The sequence below is a fragment of the Nannospalax galili genome, unplaced genomic scaffold (genome assembly GCF_000622305.1).
Source record: "Nannospalax galili isolate Female #2095 unplaced genomic scaffold, S.galili_v1.0 scaffold2085, whole genome shotgun sequence".
NCBI classification, from domain to species: Eukaryota; Metazoa; Chordata; class Mammalia; order Rodentia; family Spalacidae; genus Nannospalax; species Nannospalax galili.
Genome location: NW_008353877.1, coordinates 156602 through 176395, shown reverse-complemented (window position 1 = coordinate 176395; position 19794 = coordinate 156602). Strand labels below are relative to the sequence as shown.

The 19794-nt window shown below is 48.6% G+C and overlaps 1 protein-coding gene across 1 annotated transcript in view; it reads right to left on the bottom strand.

Annotated features, from left to right (window-relative positions):
* The window catches only part of Gabbr2 (gamma-aminobutyric acid type B receptor subunit 2), a 296026-nt gene that overhangs the window by 187360 nt on the left and 88872 nt on the right, over positions 1-19794 (bottom strand). The window contains exon 4 of the mRNA XM_008850966.1: positions 7280-7381. Coding sequence (XP_008849188.1) covers positions 7280-7381 — 102 coding nt within the window. The remainder of the gene's footprint in view (positions 1-7279; positions 7382-19794) is intronic.

Sequence of the window (19794 nt, the reverse complement as noted above, 5' to 3'; positions counted from 1 at the left end):
AGTGCCATCTATGTGAAGATAAGTCAAAGGTCCTGCTCGACCATGGCTGGTTTCACTTGGAAGCATGGGGGAAATGTTTCCTCTGTGTTGACCCTCCTCTTTGTAGATTGGACACTGGTTCAAGTCCATCTGGTGCGGTCTCCATGACCTCCTTGATCAAGAGGACAGGTGACTCACCACAGCTACAGGACATTTTTGAGAGATGCTCCATAGTCCCCTGGAACTTAGCTGACCTTGGAGGGCAAGGAGCAAAAACTGTCCTTTAAGTCCCTCTGACCAAATTAGTATAGGCCTCAAAGTATTCCTGTTAAACATCCAAGAAGGTTAGTTCCACCAGTCTGGTACTTTTAATTACCATGTGCTATGTAGATAAAGCTTGGGCAAAGACCAAAGGTTCTCAGATAAACCTTGATTAGACATATATTATGTTCCTTGAGCTAGTTGTATGTATACTTTGTCAGTAGGTTGTTGGACTAATATGATTTCCTCTGTTTTTTTGTTTTTTTTTTTTAAACTAGCTAGGCATTATTTATCTCTCACATTGTCTCACCCTTTCACCATGGTTTCCCCATTTAAAGTGACCCTATTTTTCCCATTTCTCCCTTAATAATATTATGGAGATGCTATACTATACCCTGCTTATATGGTCCCACCTCTCTTGAGCTTCTTCTTTCCCTTTATCCCCAAGATTCCTTGTATAACCCCCCGCCCCATGGTCATTTTTATATAGATTGCACTCTCACTCTCAGGATCAACTTTCAGAAGGGCACATGGTTGGTACATCGTGTGAGAGTCACATAGCACGGTGTGTTTAGTTACACCATTAACTCTGGAATTTCAGGCTGTAGAGAGACCAGAGGTAAACTGGATTTGAGGCCTGTATTAATCACTTTTCCATTGCTGTAATAAAACACCACGATCAAGCGATCAAAAAAACTTATAGAAAGAAGGCTTTATCAGGCTTATGGTTCCAGGGAGACAAGGGTCCATCACGGCAGGGGAGGCATGGCCAGAACAGAGAACCAAGCATTCACATCTTCAAGCAGGCACCAGAAACAGACAAACTCAAAGCAGGGCAAGGATATGCACCCTGATAGTCCACCCCCAACCCCGTGACATGCTTCCTCTAGGAAGGCTACACTTCTAAACCTCTACAAACAGCATCACCAACTAGAGGCCAAGTATTCAAATACTTGGAGCCTATGGGGGACATTCTCATTCAAACCACCACAGGGCCCTTGTGGGAAGTTTGGCATTTTGGTCCCCCTTTGGCCTAAGTATTTGTGAGATTTCTCCTTAAGTTTAGACATTAAAACATTTACCAAAATGTGTCTAGATACTCTGTCTTTACTCCAACATGGCTAGGATTCAGAGACCAGTTAGTCCAATTTCACATGTCTGTATTAACTGTGGAGTTTGTAGCTCAACAATGGTCAAATACTGGCAATTTCACGTGATCCAGGTTTGTTTCCTATTGCGTGTATGTCTGGGTATGTGCATGTGTGTGGGGGTGAACACGCATATGTGTGCACGTGAGTGTAGAGGTCAGAGGTCAACCTCCAGTGTCATTCCTAAGAATTCATCTACCTTTGGTTTATTCTATTTTGTTGTTGGAACTCATTATGTAGACCAGGAGGAACTCGAACTCAGAGATCCGCTGCCTCTGCCTTCTGAGTGCTGGCCTTAAAGATATGTGCCACCATGCCAGACTTTAAAATTAAGATCTATTTTTTAATTTTATTTATTTTTGAAGTGTAATTTCCATTTTGTTTTATTTGGATTTGGTGCGATGGCTTTTCTTCTGTCTTTATGAAGCCATCTCTTTACATGGGCTCTAGCGGAGGTCATGCGGCAGCATCAGCAGGTTTAAAAGAAGAAATTCAGTTCTCCCAGGCTTCACAAGTCAATTCCTGACCACCTTGCTGTTAGTGCCACAGCTCATGTGGTACTGTGGCTTGACACAGAGCTCGGGAAACACACAAAGGTCAGGACTTTTACTTTGGAAATGCCACTAGGAGCAGCGGCCTCTGCCGTGTTCCCTGGGCACTCACAGGGCACAGTTCATGCAGCAAATTGGCTGCATGTGGCTGCAGCCCTTTTTGGCACAACCATTGTTTCTTCATTTTTAGATCATCTTGGAGAGAGGGCCCCAAAACTATTATTTTATTTTAGTCCTCTCTCTCTGTCTCCCTCTCTGTCTCTGTCTCTTTCTCTGCATGCACGAGTGCAGGTACCCATGGAACCCAGAGGTGTTGGATCCCCTGGAGTTGGAATTACAGGTAGTTGTGAGCTGCCTGCTGTAGGTGCTGGGGATGGAACTTAGGTCCTCTGCAAGAACAGTATGTGCTCTTAACTGCTCAACCATCTCTCTAGCCTCATCTTCTTTTTTGGGTCTGTCACTGGAACCTGGGGCTCGCTGATTAGGTTGGACTGGTTAGCCAGTCAGCTCCACAGAGAGTGCTACCATATCTTTATTTTTACATGCGTGCTGGGGATTGAACTTGGGTCCTCATGCTGTGTAACAGGCTTGTCGATGTCTATTTTATACTTTGGGGTACATCCCAACTCTGTTTTCACTGGATTACTGCAATGTTCCAGTGCAGATCACTGGGAGCTCTCTGGGGGCTCTGGTGCTTCCCCGACTTCCTTCAGCAGCTGTGGTACTGTTCTGAGCACTTCCTCAGAAACCACAGGGCACTCCAGGGTCACCTTCCCTCCTTCCTGCCTTGTAGACCCAGCCATTTCCTTGTGTGTGCCTATTGTGTGTGTGTGTGTGTGTGTGTGTGTGTGTGTGTGTGCAAGGGTGCACATGTGTGTGGAGGTCTGAGGACAACCTTGAGTGGCGTTTCTCCTCAGGTGCTGTCTACCCTGTTTTTAGAGATGGGGACTCTCACTGAACCTGGAGCTAACTGATTAGACAAGGCTGGCTGGCCACTGAGTCCTAGGGACCCATCAATCTGCCTCCCAGCACTGGGATTACAAGTGCATGCCACCATGCCTGGCTTTTTATGTGGGTTCTGGGGATGGAGCTCAGGTCCTTATGCTTGTGTAGCAAACACTTCACCAACCAACTCTCTCCCCAAGTCCCCTTTCCTCAGATGTCCCTGTTTCCTTACTGCAGAATGTACTGGAGCCCAGATTCTGCTCTGCATGCTGTTGCTACTGAGTGTCTATTTTGGTTTTAGCTTTGTGTGTCCTGGTTTCCTTTCAGGAGCTCCCGTCTCCAGTCTCACACCGTCATCTTTTCTCCGGTGGGATTGATCACATCGGTCATTTCCCCTGAATTCTGGAAGAGCAGTGTCTGGAGTTCGTCCTCTACACTATTGATTTTGGTCTCCCTTAGCCCTGGGCCTGCTCTCTGCTGCCTCCAGTGCAGGGTCCTGTCCTGCTGTCTGACACTAATTTCTTCCTCCTTGTCTTCTGTGTCTTCCACCTTGCCCACAATGAGACAGAGGCGGTCCAGAACTTACTAACTGCCTGCTCGCTATTCTGAGTATTTTCTCCGTGTTTCCTCTGTTGGCTTTGCTGTCTAGATTTAGGACTTCATTCACCCATATGGCTTAGTGAGCCAATTAGGTTTGGTTCTAGATGATAGGCAATGAGACCAATGTGGATACAGCCAGAGTTCGCTGCTTCCAAGAACAAGCTTTTTTTTTTTGTCTTTTAGAGACAGGGTCTCCCTGTAGCCCCAGCTGTCTGGAACTCACTATGAAGACCAGGGTGGCCTTGAACTCACAGAGATCCGCCTGCCTCCACCTCCCAAGTGCTGGGATTAAAGGCATGTGCCACCACACCCGGCCTTTTAGAACAAGCATTTTAATGGGAGTGCTAAAACAAGGAAATAAAACAGACAATATGTCAGGCCGGAGAGTTGGCTCAGCAGTTAAGAGCACTGACTGCTCTTGCAGGGTTCAATTCCCAGCACCCACATGGCAGCTAACAACCTTTCGTAACTCCAGTTCCAGGGGAATCTTGACACTCTCTTCTGACCTCTGTGGGCACTGCATGACACAGGTGCGCTTACAGGCATGCAGGCAATATGTTCATACACATAAAATAAAAATAATAAAAGCTTTTAAAAAATAGGGTTGGAGAGATGGCTCAGCGGTTAAGAGCACTGACTGCTCTTGCAGAGGGCCTGGGTTCGATTCCTAGCACCCACATGGCAGCTACAAACCATCCTTAACTCCAGTTCCAGGAGAATCCAAAGCCCTCTTCTGATCTCTGAGGCATTGCATCACACAGGTGCATTCACATACATGCAGCCAATACACTCATACACATGAAATGAAAATAATAAATAAAATATTAAATAAAAAACAAAACAGTCTAATGTTATAGTGGGTTATGTTCCCCTAAAGATATGTTAAAAGCCTAACCCCATCATCTTGGAACATAGCCTGGTGTGAAAACAGGGTCATAGCAAATGTTTTTAGCTAGGATGTGGCTATGCTGGAATTGGGTTGACCTTTAACCCAGCACAAGTGTTCTAATAAGTTGGTGCGCAGGGCTGGTGATATGGTTTAGCAATTAAGAGCACTGGATGCTTTTGCAGAGGACCAGGGTTCGGTTCACCACATCCACATGGTGAGTAACAACCATCCATAACTCCAGTTCTAGGAGATCTGATACACCATCCTGGCTTCCACAGGTATTACACACATGGTGCACTTACATACATGCAGGCAAAATATTCATGCACATAAAATAAAAATAAGTAAATAATTTAAAAAAGAAATCAAGGCCGGCATGGTGGCACACACCTTTAATCCCAGTACTTGGGAGACAGAGGCAGGTGGATCTTTGTGAGTTCGAGGCCAGCCTGGTCTACATAGTGAGTTCCAGGCCAGCTGAGGTTACAAGGAGACCCTGTCTCAAAAAGATGAAAAAAAAAAAAAAAAAAAAAAAAAAAAGAAATCAGTGTGAAGAGAAAAGAGGAGAGCTATCACGTGAGGCATGGGGCAGAGCTGGAGCTCCACAGCTGCAAGCAAGGGCATTCCCAGACTGTTGACACCAGAGGCTGAGGGATAGGTGAGGAAGGGCCCCAGAGTCCTGGAAAAGGCTCAGCACTGCCCACACCTCAGCCTCTAGAACTGGGAGAGAATGACACATTGCTGGTAAGCCACCTCATCTGTGCTACTTGATGGCAACAGCCTCAGGAAACAAATACAGACGTTGATCCATGAAATGGAAATGGGTAGGAAAAAAAGAAGTGGAAACTGGAGGCTCAATGACTTTAGCGACTGCAGCAGGAAAGGCTAAGCCAAGACTGCAAGAAGGCCCAGGAAGGGGCCACACAGGTGTATGGGAGGCACCCCCAACACAGAGGGAATCATCTGCCAACAGCCAGCACATTCTGTCCCCGGCCTATCTCTGAGCTATGCAATGCCGGACTCCTTTCTCCAAACCCTGGCAGTACAGACAGCTGGACACAGTTGGGCAGGGGCACCACTGAACCTGGGGTACAATTCCAGTTCTTTGCTTCCCTTATGTGTCTTGGGGGTTTACCCAACCACTTTGATCCTCATGTCCCTATCTGTGAAATGGTTCTAAAATTCTTCTGCTGGAGGACTTTGGGAAGCCCTGAGAACATGATGGGCAAGGGTGTACAGGGCAGGCTCCGAGTCAGTGGCCAGCCCCAGGTAAGTGACCAGGCTGGGTTGGTGGCCAGCCCTGGGTCAGTGGTTAGCCCTGGGTCAGTGACCAGCTTGGGTCAGTGGCTGGAAAGGCCAGCTATTTCAGCTGCTGTTTTTGTCACTGTTCCAGTCACTTGTCTGGTTGAACTTAGTTGATGAAGAGAGCGACCTATTCCAACCCTGATCTTGGCACCTTGGCTCCGCACACAAAGCCTTTCAACTCAAAGCCTTTAGAACTCAGCTGGGCCTCAGAGGACAGAAGCTATTTCAAGTACCTGCTCTGTATGTGGTAGGACAATGCCAGCACAGCCTTCACCTCCACCACCAGCTACCAGCCTGAGTCCTCCAGGCTCCACACAGCCTGACTAAACCCTCCACCAGCACAGCCCTTGACACCATGGGGGGAGAGCTAGGCTGCCACCAGCTGATGTTCCTTATCTGCAGAGGCTCCCAGAACTGATGTGCGACCCACAGCCTGTCTAGTTTGGAGACGAAGAGCAACTGGTGTGTGGCTCCCCTGGCTCCCCAATGCTAGGCTCTAGACCCCCATCTATTAACCAAAAGGCTTGTAACTAATGGCTAAGAACTGCCACCTGATGTTTCTAGTGGAACCTTGGACCCACCCAACTGAGAAAAGATACCAGCAGTTGGCATGTGGGGTCTCTATGCCAACAGCTTTACCTGTGGCCACAAGAGAATGGAAGAGAAAGAAAAAAGTCCAGAGCTCTGACTGCCTCTGTACAAACTTCCAGCTGCTCCCCTCTGCCCTTGGGAGAACATCAAGCTTCTTGGCTCGGCATTCAAGGCTTCTGGGACCTGGATTAGAGCTCTGTTTCCAGCCTCAATATATCCCTCCCTTGATGCTATAAACTCTGGAATCCCTGCTGGCCCCACAGCAGAGCATGCCTGCTGCCCTCGGATCTAGTGCCCTCTTTCCCTGTAGCCTGGGATCCTGAGCATTCAGCTCGGCCTCAGTCCAGTGCTCTCTTCCTTGGAACCTGATCTGCTCCCTCCCCTTGTGATGTGAGGCACTTCTCCTGCCTTTTAGGTCAAGATCCCCTGTTTCCACTGAAAGGTCACCATCTTTTTTGGCCATGCCATGAGCAACCTGAGAACATGGGTGGCTCTGATGGCATCCAGGAGCCCAGGAGGAGAGGGCAGCACTTGACAGGTTGAAGAGTTTGTAGAAGTGAACAAGTAGAAAGTAGAGACTTATTTACAGTTGGGGGAACCTCTAACTGTCTCCCTCTGTCCCTAGAGTGACTATCCCTATGGGGTCAGGAGAGGGGTCCCTGTGGGGTCAGGAGAGGGGCCTCTCAGCCCCAGCAGCAATGCTTTGTAATGGGTCAGAGAGCTCTTGGGTCTCAGCCCTTCACAACAGAGATGACATCAGCAGACACCCTCTGTGCTACTCAGGTGACTGACAGGTGAAATCACCACAGAAATTCAAGATGCACTGAGCCTGGTAGTTGCTGTCAGGAACAGACAGCAAGAGGCTGGAAGCTCAGAGAGGCCAACTCCTGGTTGCTTCTCTGAGGTCTGAGATGCAGAAATGTAGAATGAACCTGAGGCCCACACTGAACTTGGGGCAGCCACAGGGAGGGTGTGTGGGGATCCCGGGCTCATCGCTGGGCCAAACCTACCTTCAGTTTTTTGACGCTGGTGCAGGGATCATTGGAGAAGCTCTCTGTATCTGAGATCTCAATGTCCTCACCATACAGAACCCCAGTCAGGTCATTCCTCACCTGTGGGAACAAAACAGAGCATGGGTGGGCTGCCACCAGGAAGGGCCCTATCAGAGGGGTTGGCAATTTTCTCTGTGACACCAAGAGCCCAAAAGGAGAGTCCCTTCCTGCAGCTGACACTGCAATGGGAGGCCAGGCAGGGTGGGGCTGCTCAGCCTGCTTGTGGACTTCCTTCGAGAGACAGGATGAGGAGAGGCTCTGGTAAGCGTGCCTGTCACTTGCTCACCCCAGCTCAGGCCATCACTTATGCTTTCGTTTCTATTTTGCATTACATCCTTGCAATATGACTTTATGTTATGGCAAAGACTCAGCCAAGACCCCCAGAGAGCAACACAGAGCAGATGCAGACTGTGGCCCCCGTGTGTGCGCCTGCAAGGCAGAGGCTGGCCAACTCCAGTGTCCTCATGCCAGCTGGTGTGGAAGGGCATCAGGGCAGCAGCTGGGACTGTACACCCTGGAGACCATATGGCCCTGTAAAGACAGCCACTGCTACTCCTTAACTGTGCTGGAAACAGACCCAGGATGCTTTTCCAGAGAGAAATCAGAATTCTAGGCTTTTACAGTATAAAATTCTCCAATTTTCCAGTGTTGATACTATGTTCTTTTTTTTTTTTTTTAAGTTAGGATCAAACAGAACCAACTTGAAGTGTATATCTGGCTGGCAGCCATGACTGTGCACCCCTCCCTGACATGCAGAAATGGACCCCACACCATGGGGCTGAGGAGAAGGAACGAGGGCCAGGGGATGGAGCTTCAGGGTCCTGTCCTGTCTCTGACTTGCTTGTGACCTCATTCCCTGGGTGTGACCTTCTCCTGTCTGAACCTTTGTGTCTTCCTCTTTAAGAGAAGGTGATTGTGCAAAGCACATCTTGCTCACCTTGTGGGATGGCCACTGTCAGATTCAGAAAGCAACACGTGCCTATGAGGGTGGGAACATATGGGACCCCCAGGGACTGCCCGTGGGAGTGTGCAGTGGAAAACAGAGTGGTGGTGCCCCAGAAAACCCAGTGTTGATTCCCATCTGCTCCAACAGTACTGTCCTGGGAATATTCCCACAAGAAACAGCAACAGGGCCTTCAGCAGATGCTGCCCACTCATTGTATTAATTACTTTCTGTTACTGTGACAAAGTGTATGACAGAAGGGAGGAAGGGTTCATGCTGGCTCTCAGTCTAAGAGGGCTCAGTCCATCATGGCAGGAAAGCCTGGAGGAGTTCATGGCAGTGCAGTGTATGGTAAGGATTCTTCACACCTCAGCAGATCAGGAAGCAGAGAGAGCTCAGGCCAGAACCAGGTGAGGTTATAACCCTGAAGACCTGACCCCTAGTGAGCCACTTCCTACAATTAGGTCCTACCTCAAGGTTCTACAACCTCTCTAAAGGGCACCATGAACTGGGAACTAAGTATTCAAGCACATGAGCCTGTTGGGGACATTTTACATTCCATCCATAGCCCCCATGTTCATATGAAATATTCACAATAAGCCAAAAAGTGCAAACAACCCAATGTCTGTTGATGGATGGCTACATAAGCACATTGTGGCACACACATTCAGTGGCATACTATTCAGCCTTTAAAAAGGTTAAGGTTTTGCTATATACTACATGGACAAAGAGGCAGACACAAAAATGACAAATACTGTACAATTTCAATTATATGAGGTACCTGGAGCAGTCAAATTCCTAGACAGAAAGTGGAGCAATGATTACCAGGGGGTGGGGGTGGGAGAGCACTAGGAGTTGATGCTTAATGGGGACAGGCAACATGACAGTTACATAACCACATACACACACGCTGCACTTCCAGATGGAGATGGGAAAATTTGATGTTATGTATATTTTTCCCCAATAAGAAAGCCCATCTTTTTCCAACAGCCAGCAGATCCTTCTAAAGCATATATCAACATGTTTTGAACAATTTGTCTCTAAATGTCACTGGCCACTGGGAAGCCACCACCAAGGAGGAGGAACAAAGGCACCAGCAGAAGCCGCCATGCTTCATTTCTGTGAGAGAGAACAGGGGGAGCAAGATGCAAAGGGCTGCAGAGTCCAACTAACAGTCCGGGTGTTTATTCCCTTGTGCGCGCTTCTGGATGCTCAAAATACTTCCTGAGAAGCTGCCACCTCCCATGAGCCTCACCCAGCTGTCTAATTGTTGTTTCTGGTGATGAACCCAGACCTTGCACACGCTAGGTAAACACACCACTGAGCTTCAGCCCCAGCTGTGGTTTTGGCCTCTGTTTTGATGAAAGATTGGGGACTAGCTGATGGCTTTTGCCACCACGGCTCAGCTCTGCATCCTGAGGCCTTTCTAGCCGTAGGTAGGTCCCATAGCTGTGTAGCCTGCCCTCCAGGTGTGGTAGACAAAACGGAATTCATGCCCAGGAACCCCTCCTGGCAGGCAGTGCAGCTCGATGCACCCACCTCAGGGCAAGCACTGACAAGGCCCAGTTCTCCATTTGTCACACACATATGGCCACCTAGCTTCCCTTGAGTCCCAGTCTTGTCACTTGAGAAATGGAGACAAAGAGTGAATAACTCACAGGCTGGATTCTAGACTCAAGGAAATGCTGTGAAATGGCTTCATAAGCTGTGAAGTTCTGTGTGCTGCTTAAAGGTGGGAAAGATGGAGGCCAGCTTGATCTACATAGTGAGTTCCAGGTCAGCTGGCGCTACAGGGAGACCCTGTCTTAAACCCCTCCCCTCCAAAAAAGTGAGAAAGAATCAAAGCCTTTAGCGGCTTGGGGTATCTGTGAGTCAGAGTGGTCATGAAAGTTGTATTATAAATATGTAGAACAAATAAAATTGCCCCTCAGAATGTCACACCCTGCTCCTGGTTAAACAAATAATCAACCGATGGAAGACTCCCAGTCCAGTGCTCTACCCACACTCCAGCCTGTCGCTTTGGATCCCCGTGGACAGTTCAGAGCTTGAACAGGCCAGGGCACATGGCCAGCACCATCAGCCATTAATTGCTCCCATCCTTTCAGCACCAAGCGTCTGCACTCAGCTTGGTATTTATTCTGATGGACTTTAAGGGAAGGCAAACGAAAGAAATGAAATTACAGGAGAGAAGCAATGTGAGGGCCCTCCGCAAAGGGAGGACCCCTCAGTGGGCCAGTGGAAGATTGCTTAGTGAACTTGCAAACTCTTGGTCAACAGCCAGTGTCCCAGAGCTGCTTGTGTAGACTACATTTCTCAAAGTGGATCCTACACTTCCACTCACTTCCATCTAACAATAGCAAAGACATGATCCTCTCAGAAAGGAGGAAACGGAAATAGGTATGGCTTGATGTGTGACATGTGTCACAGGGTGACATCCAGGCACATCATTTCAAGTTTGAAATTGTGTAAGTGAAAAATGTACAGAATCTCAGAAGCTCAGGAAGCTGGAGGCTCTGTATGACCGCAACCCTGGGATCACATAGCTGCTGCCTGCGGCATCATGAGAGAGTATCCTTACTGAACATCATTAGAAAAAATCAAAGTCCAAAGTTCACTAGAAAAGATCAAAACCCAAAGTTCCAAAGATTCTACCCAATGGGAATCAAGTTTGTACGATGGTAAAGCCGAAAACTCCCACCAGCATGTCCAGTTTTTTAAAATTCGATACAACATTGTTACCCAGGAAGCACAGACGGGAAAACATTGCAATCAAGTTATGAAAACAAACCACAAAAAAACTCTCATGAAATTTAAAGTAAGCTTGCAATTGTGTGTTGGGCAGTATGGGTCAATGTGGACATCTCCCAATAATCTCACTACCCAGCTCACATTGCTTGGAGTCCTCTGAAGGTATGCTCTGCCAAGCTCCTTCCCCCCTCCCCAATTCTGCTTCCTGAAGGAGGAGCCAATGAGCTCCCTTTCTGTCCTTACTGTCCCTCCATAGCCTTGGATGCCTGACCTCTGTCAAGGCAAGGAAATAACCAAGGTCAGGAGCCCAGTATGAAGTCTCAGTGGCTGGGAAGGGCATACAGGGGTGATGCCCATCATCCAGGTGAGAGATTCCAAAGGTTAGATTAGGGGAGAATGTCCAAAAGCCACAACTTAGAGATGCACTCAGGGTAGCCAAGAATGTTTCTGCCTTCTATTGCTGTGTAATGATTTATCCCAGAATTCAGTAACTTTCAAACAATAAATACAGGTTGTCTCCCCCAGTTTCCAGGGGTGGAGAACAGGGAATCAACTGAGCTGGCAGCTCTGGCTTAGTCCCTTCCATGGGGCTGTAGACAAGATGAAGTTGGGCTGTCACTTGGAAGAATTCTGGGCTGAGTCCCAGCAGCACCCAGGATGTCAGGTTACCTCCCAGTCAGTGGGGTGCAGGTGAGTCTAGTCAGCTTCTCAGTGTGCCACACTCTTAGTTTAGGGGGAAGGGTTCTCAGCTGGGAGATGAAGGCAGAGTTCTCCCCTCTCCTGGTCCTCCCTCCCCTGCCTTCCCCTGCCTTCTCGGGTCCTATCTCATAGCTGCATCTTGTCTTGAATGTCCAGTCTTTCTTCTCTTGACTTTTAGTACCAGGAGTGGGTCCTGATTGTCTCAGAAGGGTGAATGGAGATGAGAAAAGTGGGGAGCAGGACACGTGAGAGACCATCAAAAGGAGTGAGAGAACACAGTAAGACAGTAACAAGTGACCACATTCAAAACCTGTCTCAAGAAAAGCAGGTTCCAAAGAGCCAGGGACACAGCAGTACTAGGGACCAGCAGACACCTGGCTTCTATGGCCAGTAGTTCCCTGGACAATGTCCCCAAGCAGGCCACTGCACCAGCTGAGAAATCATCCAGAAAGACAGAGATCCAGGTGAAGACGGGAATAGAGCCACCTGCACTTACAACTTTGAACATTCTAATTAGGTTAGAAATGAACTCAGAGCTCTCCTAAGAAGGCATCTAGGTAACCTACTTTGTCATTCAAATGCACCCACTATATATAGCAATGGATTGTGCTGAAATGTCACTCCTCTTACCTGACTAAAGCATATAATTATAGATTTACTTCTATTCATTCATGAAATGTGTCTTCACTTTGATTAACTGGTTCATTCAAGAAAAATTCATTAAAACATGGAATGTGTTGAAACACTGCTCCTTGGATGCTGAGGGCTCGACAGAGTTAAGATGCTAATTAGGATAAACAGGCATTTGAAACCCTCGAATGTTTGAATAATTCAGGTCACTTTTACTGGGGCTCCAGCTCCTCAGGAACTGCCATTAATTTAAACTAATTAGAAAATTAGCTCAGAGAAGATCAAGACAGGAAGAGATGGTTGACTTCAAACATGGAAGAGCTATCATAGGGAAGGGTGGGGGGGCGTATGGTTCTGGACACCCCGTGGCAGTGAGTGAGCCAACAGATAGACAGTTCAGAAAAGTAGACTCTGGCCCAAAGCCAGAAGGAGAATGAGGATGGAGGGGAAGACAGAGAAAAGACAGAGAAGGTGAGGATGGAGATGAAGAAGACAGCTTTGTAGTAATGAGAAAGGAGTCTCTGGTGGGTACTGAGCTCCCCATCATCAGAGGTATACAAGCAGGAGCTGGTTGGGATGCTGAACAGTGACTTCTTCTTTCACCATCAATGTTTACGGTTCCACGTGAGGGTTTTTCAATATTGAACTTGACCCACTCTTTGTTCTTTATGAAAGTAAAAGTTGCTGAAGCAACCCTGGGCAGCTTTGAGGGGTATTTTTATTTCATTTTTTTCTTTTTCTTTTAAATTCTTTTTGAAATTCCTCCTCATGGTTGGATTTTTACCTTCCCAAACATGCACGAGATTAGGTGTTCCTGTGAGAACATGGAATCATCTAGTTTTCAGATAAGTTGGTGTTTGATGTGGTAGTGCACACCTTTAATCCTAGCCCTCAGGAGGCAGAGGTAGGCTGATCTCTGTGAGATGGAGGCCAGCCTGGTCTACATAATGAGCTGCTTGTCAGCTAGGGCTACAGGGAGACCCTGTTTCAGAAAACCAAAATAAATAATAATAGTAATAATAATGTTTTAAACGGACTTGAACGTACATGAAAAATTATAAGGCAAGCATGTAAGTGAAGATGTGATGTGTGATGGTTAATCGTGGCTGTAATGTTGATTGGATCTGGGCAGGTTTGTGAGGGTATTTCTGGAAAGACTGACTGAGAGGGGAAACCTCCCCCAGTGGTGGGAGGTACTTTCCCACAGCAACCCCAGGTATAAAGAGGTCTAAGGAAAAGCAGGGCTGCTTTGCCCGCCTCCCCTCGCTGCTAATTCGTGTATCTACTGCTGCGGTTGCTGTTATAGCCATCCTTCACAGACATCTGAACCCAGTATCTTCAGCCTTCCAACATGGACTAAAGACAGTGACTCTCCAGGAATCCTATAGGGCTTCAGCATTAGATTGGGACTGCTGAAGCACCCAGCCTCGAGGACCAAACAGCTACTGGGTTGTTAGCTTCTCCACTGTGCAGCTGGACTACCCTGTGCAAACTGTGTAAGCCAGTCTAATGACTTCCATTTGTCATCCTATTGCTTCAGTTCCCCTAGAGAACCCTAATACACTGTGAACTTTTTCTGGGGAGGTGAACAAATGTCCATTCATTCCGAATAGGGCACAACAAGGCCAAAGAAATGAGTCCACTCAAATCTAGCTTGGTGAGCCAATGAGTTTATTTATATGTGTATGTGTGTTTGGGTGTGGGAACATACATGTGGAGGCCAGAGGCTGACACGGGATATCTTCCTCAGTCATTCTCGACCTGTTTACTTGAAAAAATTTTTATTTACTTTTACACTATGTGTGTAAGTATTTGCACATATGTAAGTGAACCATGTGTTTGCAATGTCCACAGAGGGCAGAAGAGGGTGTTGGGTATGGAACTGGAGTTAAGGACACGTGTTAGAACATATACAAGAACAGCCAGTGCTCTTAACCACTGAGTCATCTCATCTCTCCACCTTTTTTTTTTTGAAATTTTAATTAATCTATTTTTATTTTATGTGTTAAGTGTTTTGCCTGCATGCATGTAAGTGCATTACCTGTGTGCAATGACCATGGAGGCCAGAAGAGGACGTCAGATCCCCTGGCACTGACATTACAGATGGTTGTTAGCCACCACGTGGGTGCTGGGAACTGAACTCTGGTCCTCTGTAAGTGCAGCCAGTGCTCTTAACTGCTAAACCATCTCTCCAGTCCTCCACCTTGTTTTATGAGACAGGGTCTCTCACCGAACCTGGAACTCACTGATTGACTACATTGGCTGGCCAGTGAGCCCTTGAGATCCTCATTTCCATACTCCCAGAGCTGGGACTACAGGTGTGTATCATGATGTCTCATGAGGCTTGTGTGGCAAGCACTTTACCCACTGAGTCATCTCCCTGGGCCCCCACTGAGTTTTCATCAGAGTTACTTACAGGAACATGAGCAATGTACAAGTAATACACAACTGAAGAGAGTGTCTCTCTCCTCCAGCAACCACTAACCACTCATATGTGTTGTCATGAGCCCTCATCCTCCACCCCCTCACTTCCACCACAATGGAGGATTAATGGCCCAATTTTGCGCATGTGTCATGTGGGTAATCACAGGTGTCTCAAATTCAAGAGAACAAGGCCATGTCATGCCTGGAGGACAGCGCTCCACACAGCTGTGTTGGACATTACAGTGTATGGATGACATGGGAGGATAGACATGGCTGTGTCCCCTGGTGTCTGGGACTTATGTGACACTTGCACACTCACTGTGAAGAGCCTGCAGATTGGATGGTGATCTCTAAGCTATGTCGAAATCCTACCCTTGAACCTGTGAACCTGACCTTCTTTGGAAAATGGATCTTTGCAGTTAAGATGAGGATCTGGAGATGACGGCAGCCAGGACAAATCTGGCACTGAGCATCCTTTCAAAAGAAATGACAAAGTAGGTTTGAGATGCAGAGACAGGAGGGGGACAACTGTGTGAAGATGTGTTTGTAGCTACCAGAAGCCAGACGAAGTCAGGACAGGCTCCCACCTGGGGGTTCCAGAGGGGCTGCAGCCCTACCAACACCTTGATAGAGAGCCTGTGGCCTCCAGAACTGGCAAAGAATATATTTCTGTTGTCTTAAATCCCATTTGTGCTGATTTGTTTGGGCAGTCACAGGAAACAAACACGCGCAGCCCTCCTGAGACCTGGCTCTTCACTGATCCAGGTCATTCCCCTGAAGGAGCTAGTGTCCTGCTCAGTCTAGATCCCCCAGACTCCATGCTAAGCTGCCTAAAGGGAACCCATTTTCTCTCTATTTGATGGTGTGCCTTGTCTGTCCCAAGGAAATATGGTTTTCTTATTTCTCCTTTATAGAGAGCAGGAACACAGATGAGGGACCCAGAGCTACAATGAATCAGACCTCATGGCACCTCAGTGGAAGGCTCAGGAGTGCATGCACTGACTTGGAGTCAGCCTGCAAAGAGTTGATCCCTTGAGGTGCCACCTCCCCTCTCCCCTGAGCACCTCATCTCCTGGAGGGAGGTAGGATCCTACATGGTATGTCATCCAGAATGCCTGTGATGAGTGAGCCAAGGAAGGAAGGGCACCCAGGGTGCACACATTCATCCACACTTGGATAGTGGGTAACTGAAGGCTCTAAGTGGGGAGGGCTCTGCAGAGTCAGAACGCAAAAAGCATCAGGGAGGTGACTTCCTAGGGTGGCCCTCACCACCTGTACCCTCAGGCCTGGGATGGAGGCTTGAGGCTCCTAGGGCTTTCCTGGAACACCAGCTGGGGTGTCTACCTCTCTGTCTGATGTCCCTCCCCTCCTGTAGCAGCCTTCTCTCCCCCTGTGGACTCTGTGCTGAGGCCCTGACCCCTGCTCTCCAAGACAGGTCTTTGGGGGATGTGTGACCCCGGACCTCCCATCCCAAATTGAGTGACGCTTTCTTATGGTGTACTCCCAATCTGATCTTTTCGCTTAAATTCCTTTCTTCCTGGGCATTATCAGGGACACTTTCCATAGGGAAAGCTCTCATTCCCTTAGCTGCTAGGATTGCCTGTGACTAAAGTGAACAGCCTCATCTAAGGTCAAATCCCTTCTCCAGGGCAGCCCCTACCCAATCGATATCCCAGCCTGTTTGTATTAATTTCAGGAGGAAAGCATGGAACACTAACTAGGCTGCATTTCTGGCTGGAACTGGATATTGGTTCTCACCCACACCCTACCCTGTCCTGCGCTCTCTGGCATTTGACTTTAATGGCTGTTATCTCTTGGCCTGACTTGTTCAGGGACTCCCAGTTAGGCTAGACCAATGGGAGCCCACCAGGGGTCTAAGAGCCGTAGGGAGGCGCAGCAGGAGTCAGAGAGCCAATGGGAACCAAGCAGAGGTCAGATAGCCAATAGGAACCCAGCAGGGGTTAGAGAGCCAATGGGAGCCCAGTAGGGGTTTAAGGGCCAATGGAAGGCCCAGCAGGAGTCAGAGGGCCAAAAGGAGCCTAGAAGGCATCAGGGGGCCAGGAGCACAGCAGGTGTGAGAAGGCAAATAGTAGGCCCTAGCAGGTACCAGAGGGCTAATGAGAGGACTCAGCAGGTGTCAGAGGGCCAGTGGGAGCACAGAGGACATCAGAAGACCAATGAGGGGCTCCAGCAGGAGTCAGAGAGCAGGAACAGAGAAAGTTAAAAGTCTAGGCTCTTTCTGCCTGACTCCTGTCTCCCAAAGCTGTCCAGTTTGGCTCCTCCTCTTGCCCTCCAGGGTATAGGGTGGTCTTGACACCCATCATTGCTAGTCTTTGGGAGCCACATTGGCCTTGACTGATCTGCTTGGTCTTGCCCAAAATACTCTCTGACCTTGGGAACATGTTAACCTGTCTCCTGTCAGACCTTCGTAGATAGATGTTTCGCAGGCAGAAGTGATCAAAATCTAAAGTTTCTGTAGCCTGATGCTTTTTTACCTTGCATCTTGCCATAAGCCATACAGTCCTTTTACATCACTGACCACAGCTGCAGGAGCCACCCCAAATGCCTGGCCTCTCTATTGCAGCCTTACATAAATAGCCCCAACCCCAAGAAACCCTCCCAGAGTCCCCAGGCTCAGTTCTGGCCCTTCTGACGCTTCCTACCAGCTTTTGGCCCTGTTGGAATAATGGGAAGCTCGTCAGGTGGCCCTCCTGCCCTGAGAATCAATGCAGGGGCACCCCCACCTCCCATTGGGTTCCCTCAGACCTAGACTCCCCACTGTTCCTGGACAGTGAAGAGCTAAGCTTTCCCAGCCCCCTCAAGGTTAGGAAGGACAATCTGCCCTTCCCCTGGCCTGGAGCCCAGAGCCAGCCCCATCCTGTGCAGGTGCTGAGCGGGCATCCTGGGTGGACACTACACCACAGTGCTGAGCAGGCTGCAGCGGAGCACGGCCGGGAGTGTGCTGAGCTCAGCAGATTGCTCAGCGATCTTCCGTAGGAGCTGGGAACTGAATCCACTCTGCAAGACCCAAGTGGAATTTTCCAAGCGGGACTCAAATCTGGAAGCTGTGACAGTATAGTTGTCATCGTGGCTTGTCCTCCCATCCATCTGCCTCTGGACTGTGTGTAGTAAGAGGATCTGGAGGCTGTGCCAGTCCCTGGAAAGTCCCAGAATCATAGCTTGCCTCAGTCACCTGACTGAATGAATGAATGAATGAATGGGAGTGCAGGAAGCCTGCTCCCTGCCTGTGTGTGTCACTTAGCGCTTGGTGCGAGCTTTTCAAGGGAAGGCTTATAGGGTGTCTATCCATCACCTATGCTTCAGGAGAGAAAAGGAAGGCTTAAGCAGAAATGCTGGAACATTCTGGAAAGAGCAGAGAAGGCTGCACACCACTGATGGGTGGAAAAGGTGGGAGCACTAGTTGTCTTTCAAACCTCTAGTCCCTGGCTTGTGTCAGGCTGCTCCTCTTGGCCATTGGTATAGACCCAAAAGGCATAGTTGTGAGCAGTGTATGGGTAAGTATAATGAGATGTAGAGAGGTTGAGACAACTGCCCAGTACCACATGGCTAGAACACAGTGAGCCTGGGACTTAAGTTCAGTCTTACTTCTTTCTATGGCCTGCAACATTGAGGGCAGGAAACATTTCCTGTGATGAGTCAAAGTGTAAATACCAGGCTCTGTCCCAAATGAGCTCTGCTGTTTCACTGCAAAGGAGGTCACAGGCAAGGTGCAAATGAATGGGTGTGGCTGGGTTCCAATAAAACTTTATTAAAGCAAGGCTGTATCTACAGCTGCAACAAAGGCCATGGTTCTATGCCCCCGACAGGCTGTGAGAGAGGGAACCACATAGACCTGGAGTCCCGTGGCTCTCGGCTCGCTGTGCCCCTCTGAGCTAGCCACTCTGGGTAAGCAGGAGAACTCTCGAGCCCCTTTCTCACCTAAAAATAAAGGGCATTTCCACAGCTTACCCAGAGTGGGTGATAGTTAAAATAAGCTAATGCATGCTAGGTGTTAGGGGCAGCGGGTATTACCAGGGACAGACAGTACAGTAGAGGAGAGGGAAAGAAAACATGACTCAGGGTTGAGGACCCAGAGGGAGATAAGCAATGGTGATGCCACTAGACTAAGCCTGAGAGGTTGGAGATCTCAGAAGGGTAACTATGGACTCTGCCAGAGCACTCCAGCCTGCACCTCACAGAACCCAAAGGGATGCACAGGTGTGGGAGTGATCTTTACACAGCTCCCTGGAAGGAGCAGCTGTGCAGCCTTGGTGACTCCCCACGGAGGAAGGGCTGGAGGCAGCTGTTCACAGGCTGAATATGGCAAATTGTGTGATGTGCTGTGTTCTGAGGAGGGCTGCCAAGTCGAGTTGGGGAGCCTGTGCACCCCATCCCTCCACTGCCTGCTGCCCGGCTACTGACTCACCAGCAGGGCCTGGCTGGGCCAGAAGGATCCCAAATGTCTCTCTAGTGAAGCACACAGCTTTTTAAGGGGATTGAGGAGTATCAGGAGACAGGGAATAGCGTCTGCCATTTCTACTTGAAGGTTGTAACCTTGGCAGAGCAGGGAGGATGCAGGGAAGCTCCATCAATATCACTGAAGGTGGGGATGTGGCTCCAGATGCCAGACGATGAGTCCTTGGCAGTGACGGCATGCGCTGCCCAAGACTGGAAGCCATGTTTGGCAGGAGAGGAACTCCTTGAGAGGATGGTAAGCTGAAATTTGAGAGGGAGAGGAAATGAGGCCAGAAAAAACTATAAAACCAGACACCATGAGGACTAGCATAGAGGAGGAATTTAAAAAGAGAGCCTCAGAACAGGAAGCACTGAGGAGTTCTCATCTGTCAGATGTGCAAGGTACGAGAGGGTGTGTTAACTGAGAAACTCTGGAGAAAGATAGGGGATCTGAACACAGATGTCCACCTCCCACCAAGCTACCTCCTTCTGAAAGTGACAGAAAGGACCAAGAGAGTACAAAAATAGGAGAATCTGCTTAAGTGTTGGAAAAGAGGAGTGAGTGCCATCGGCA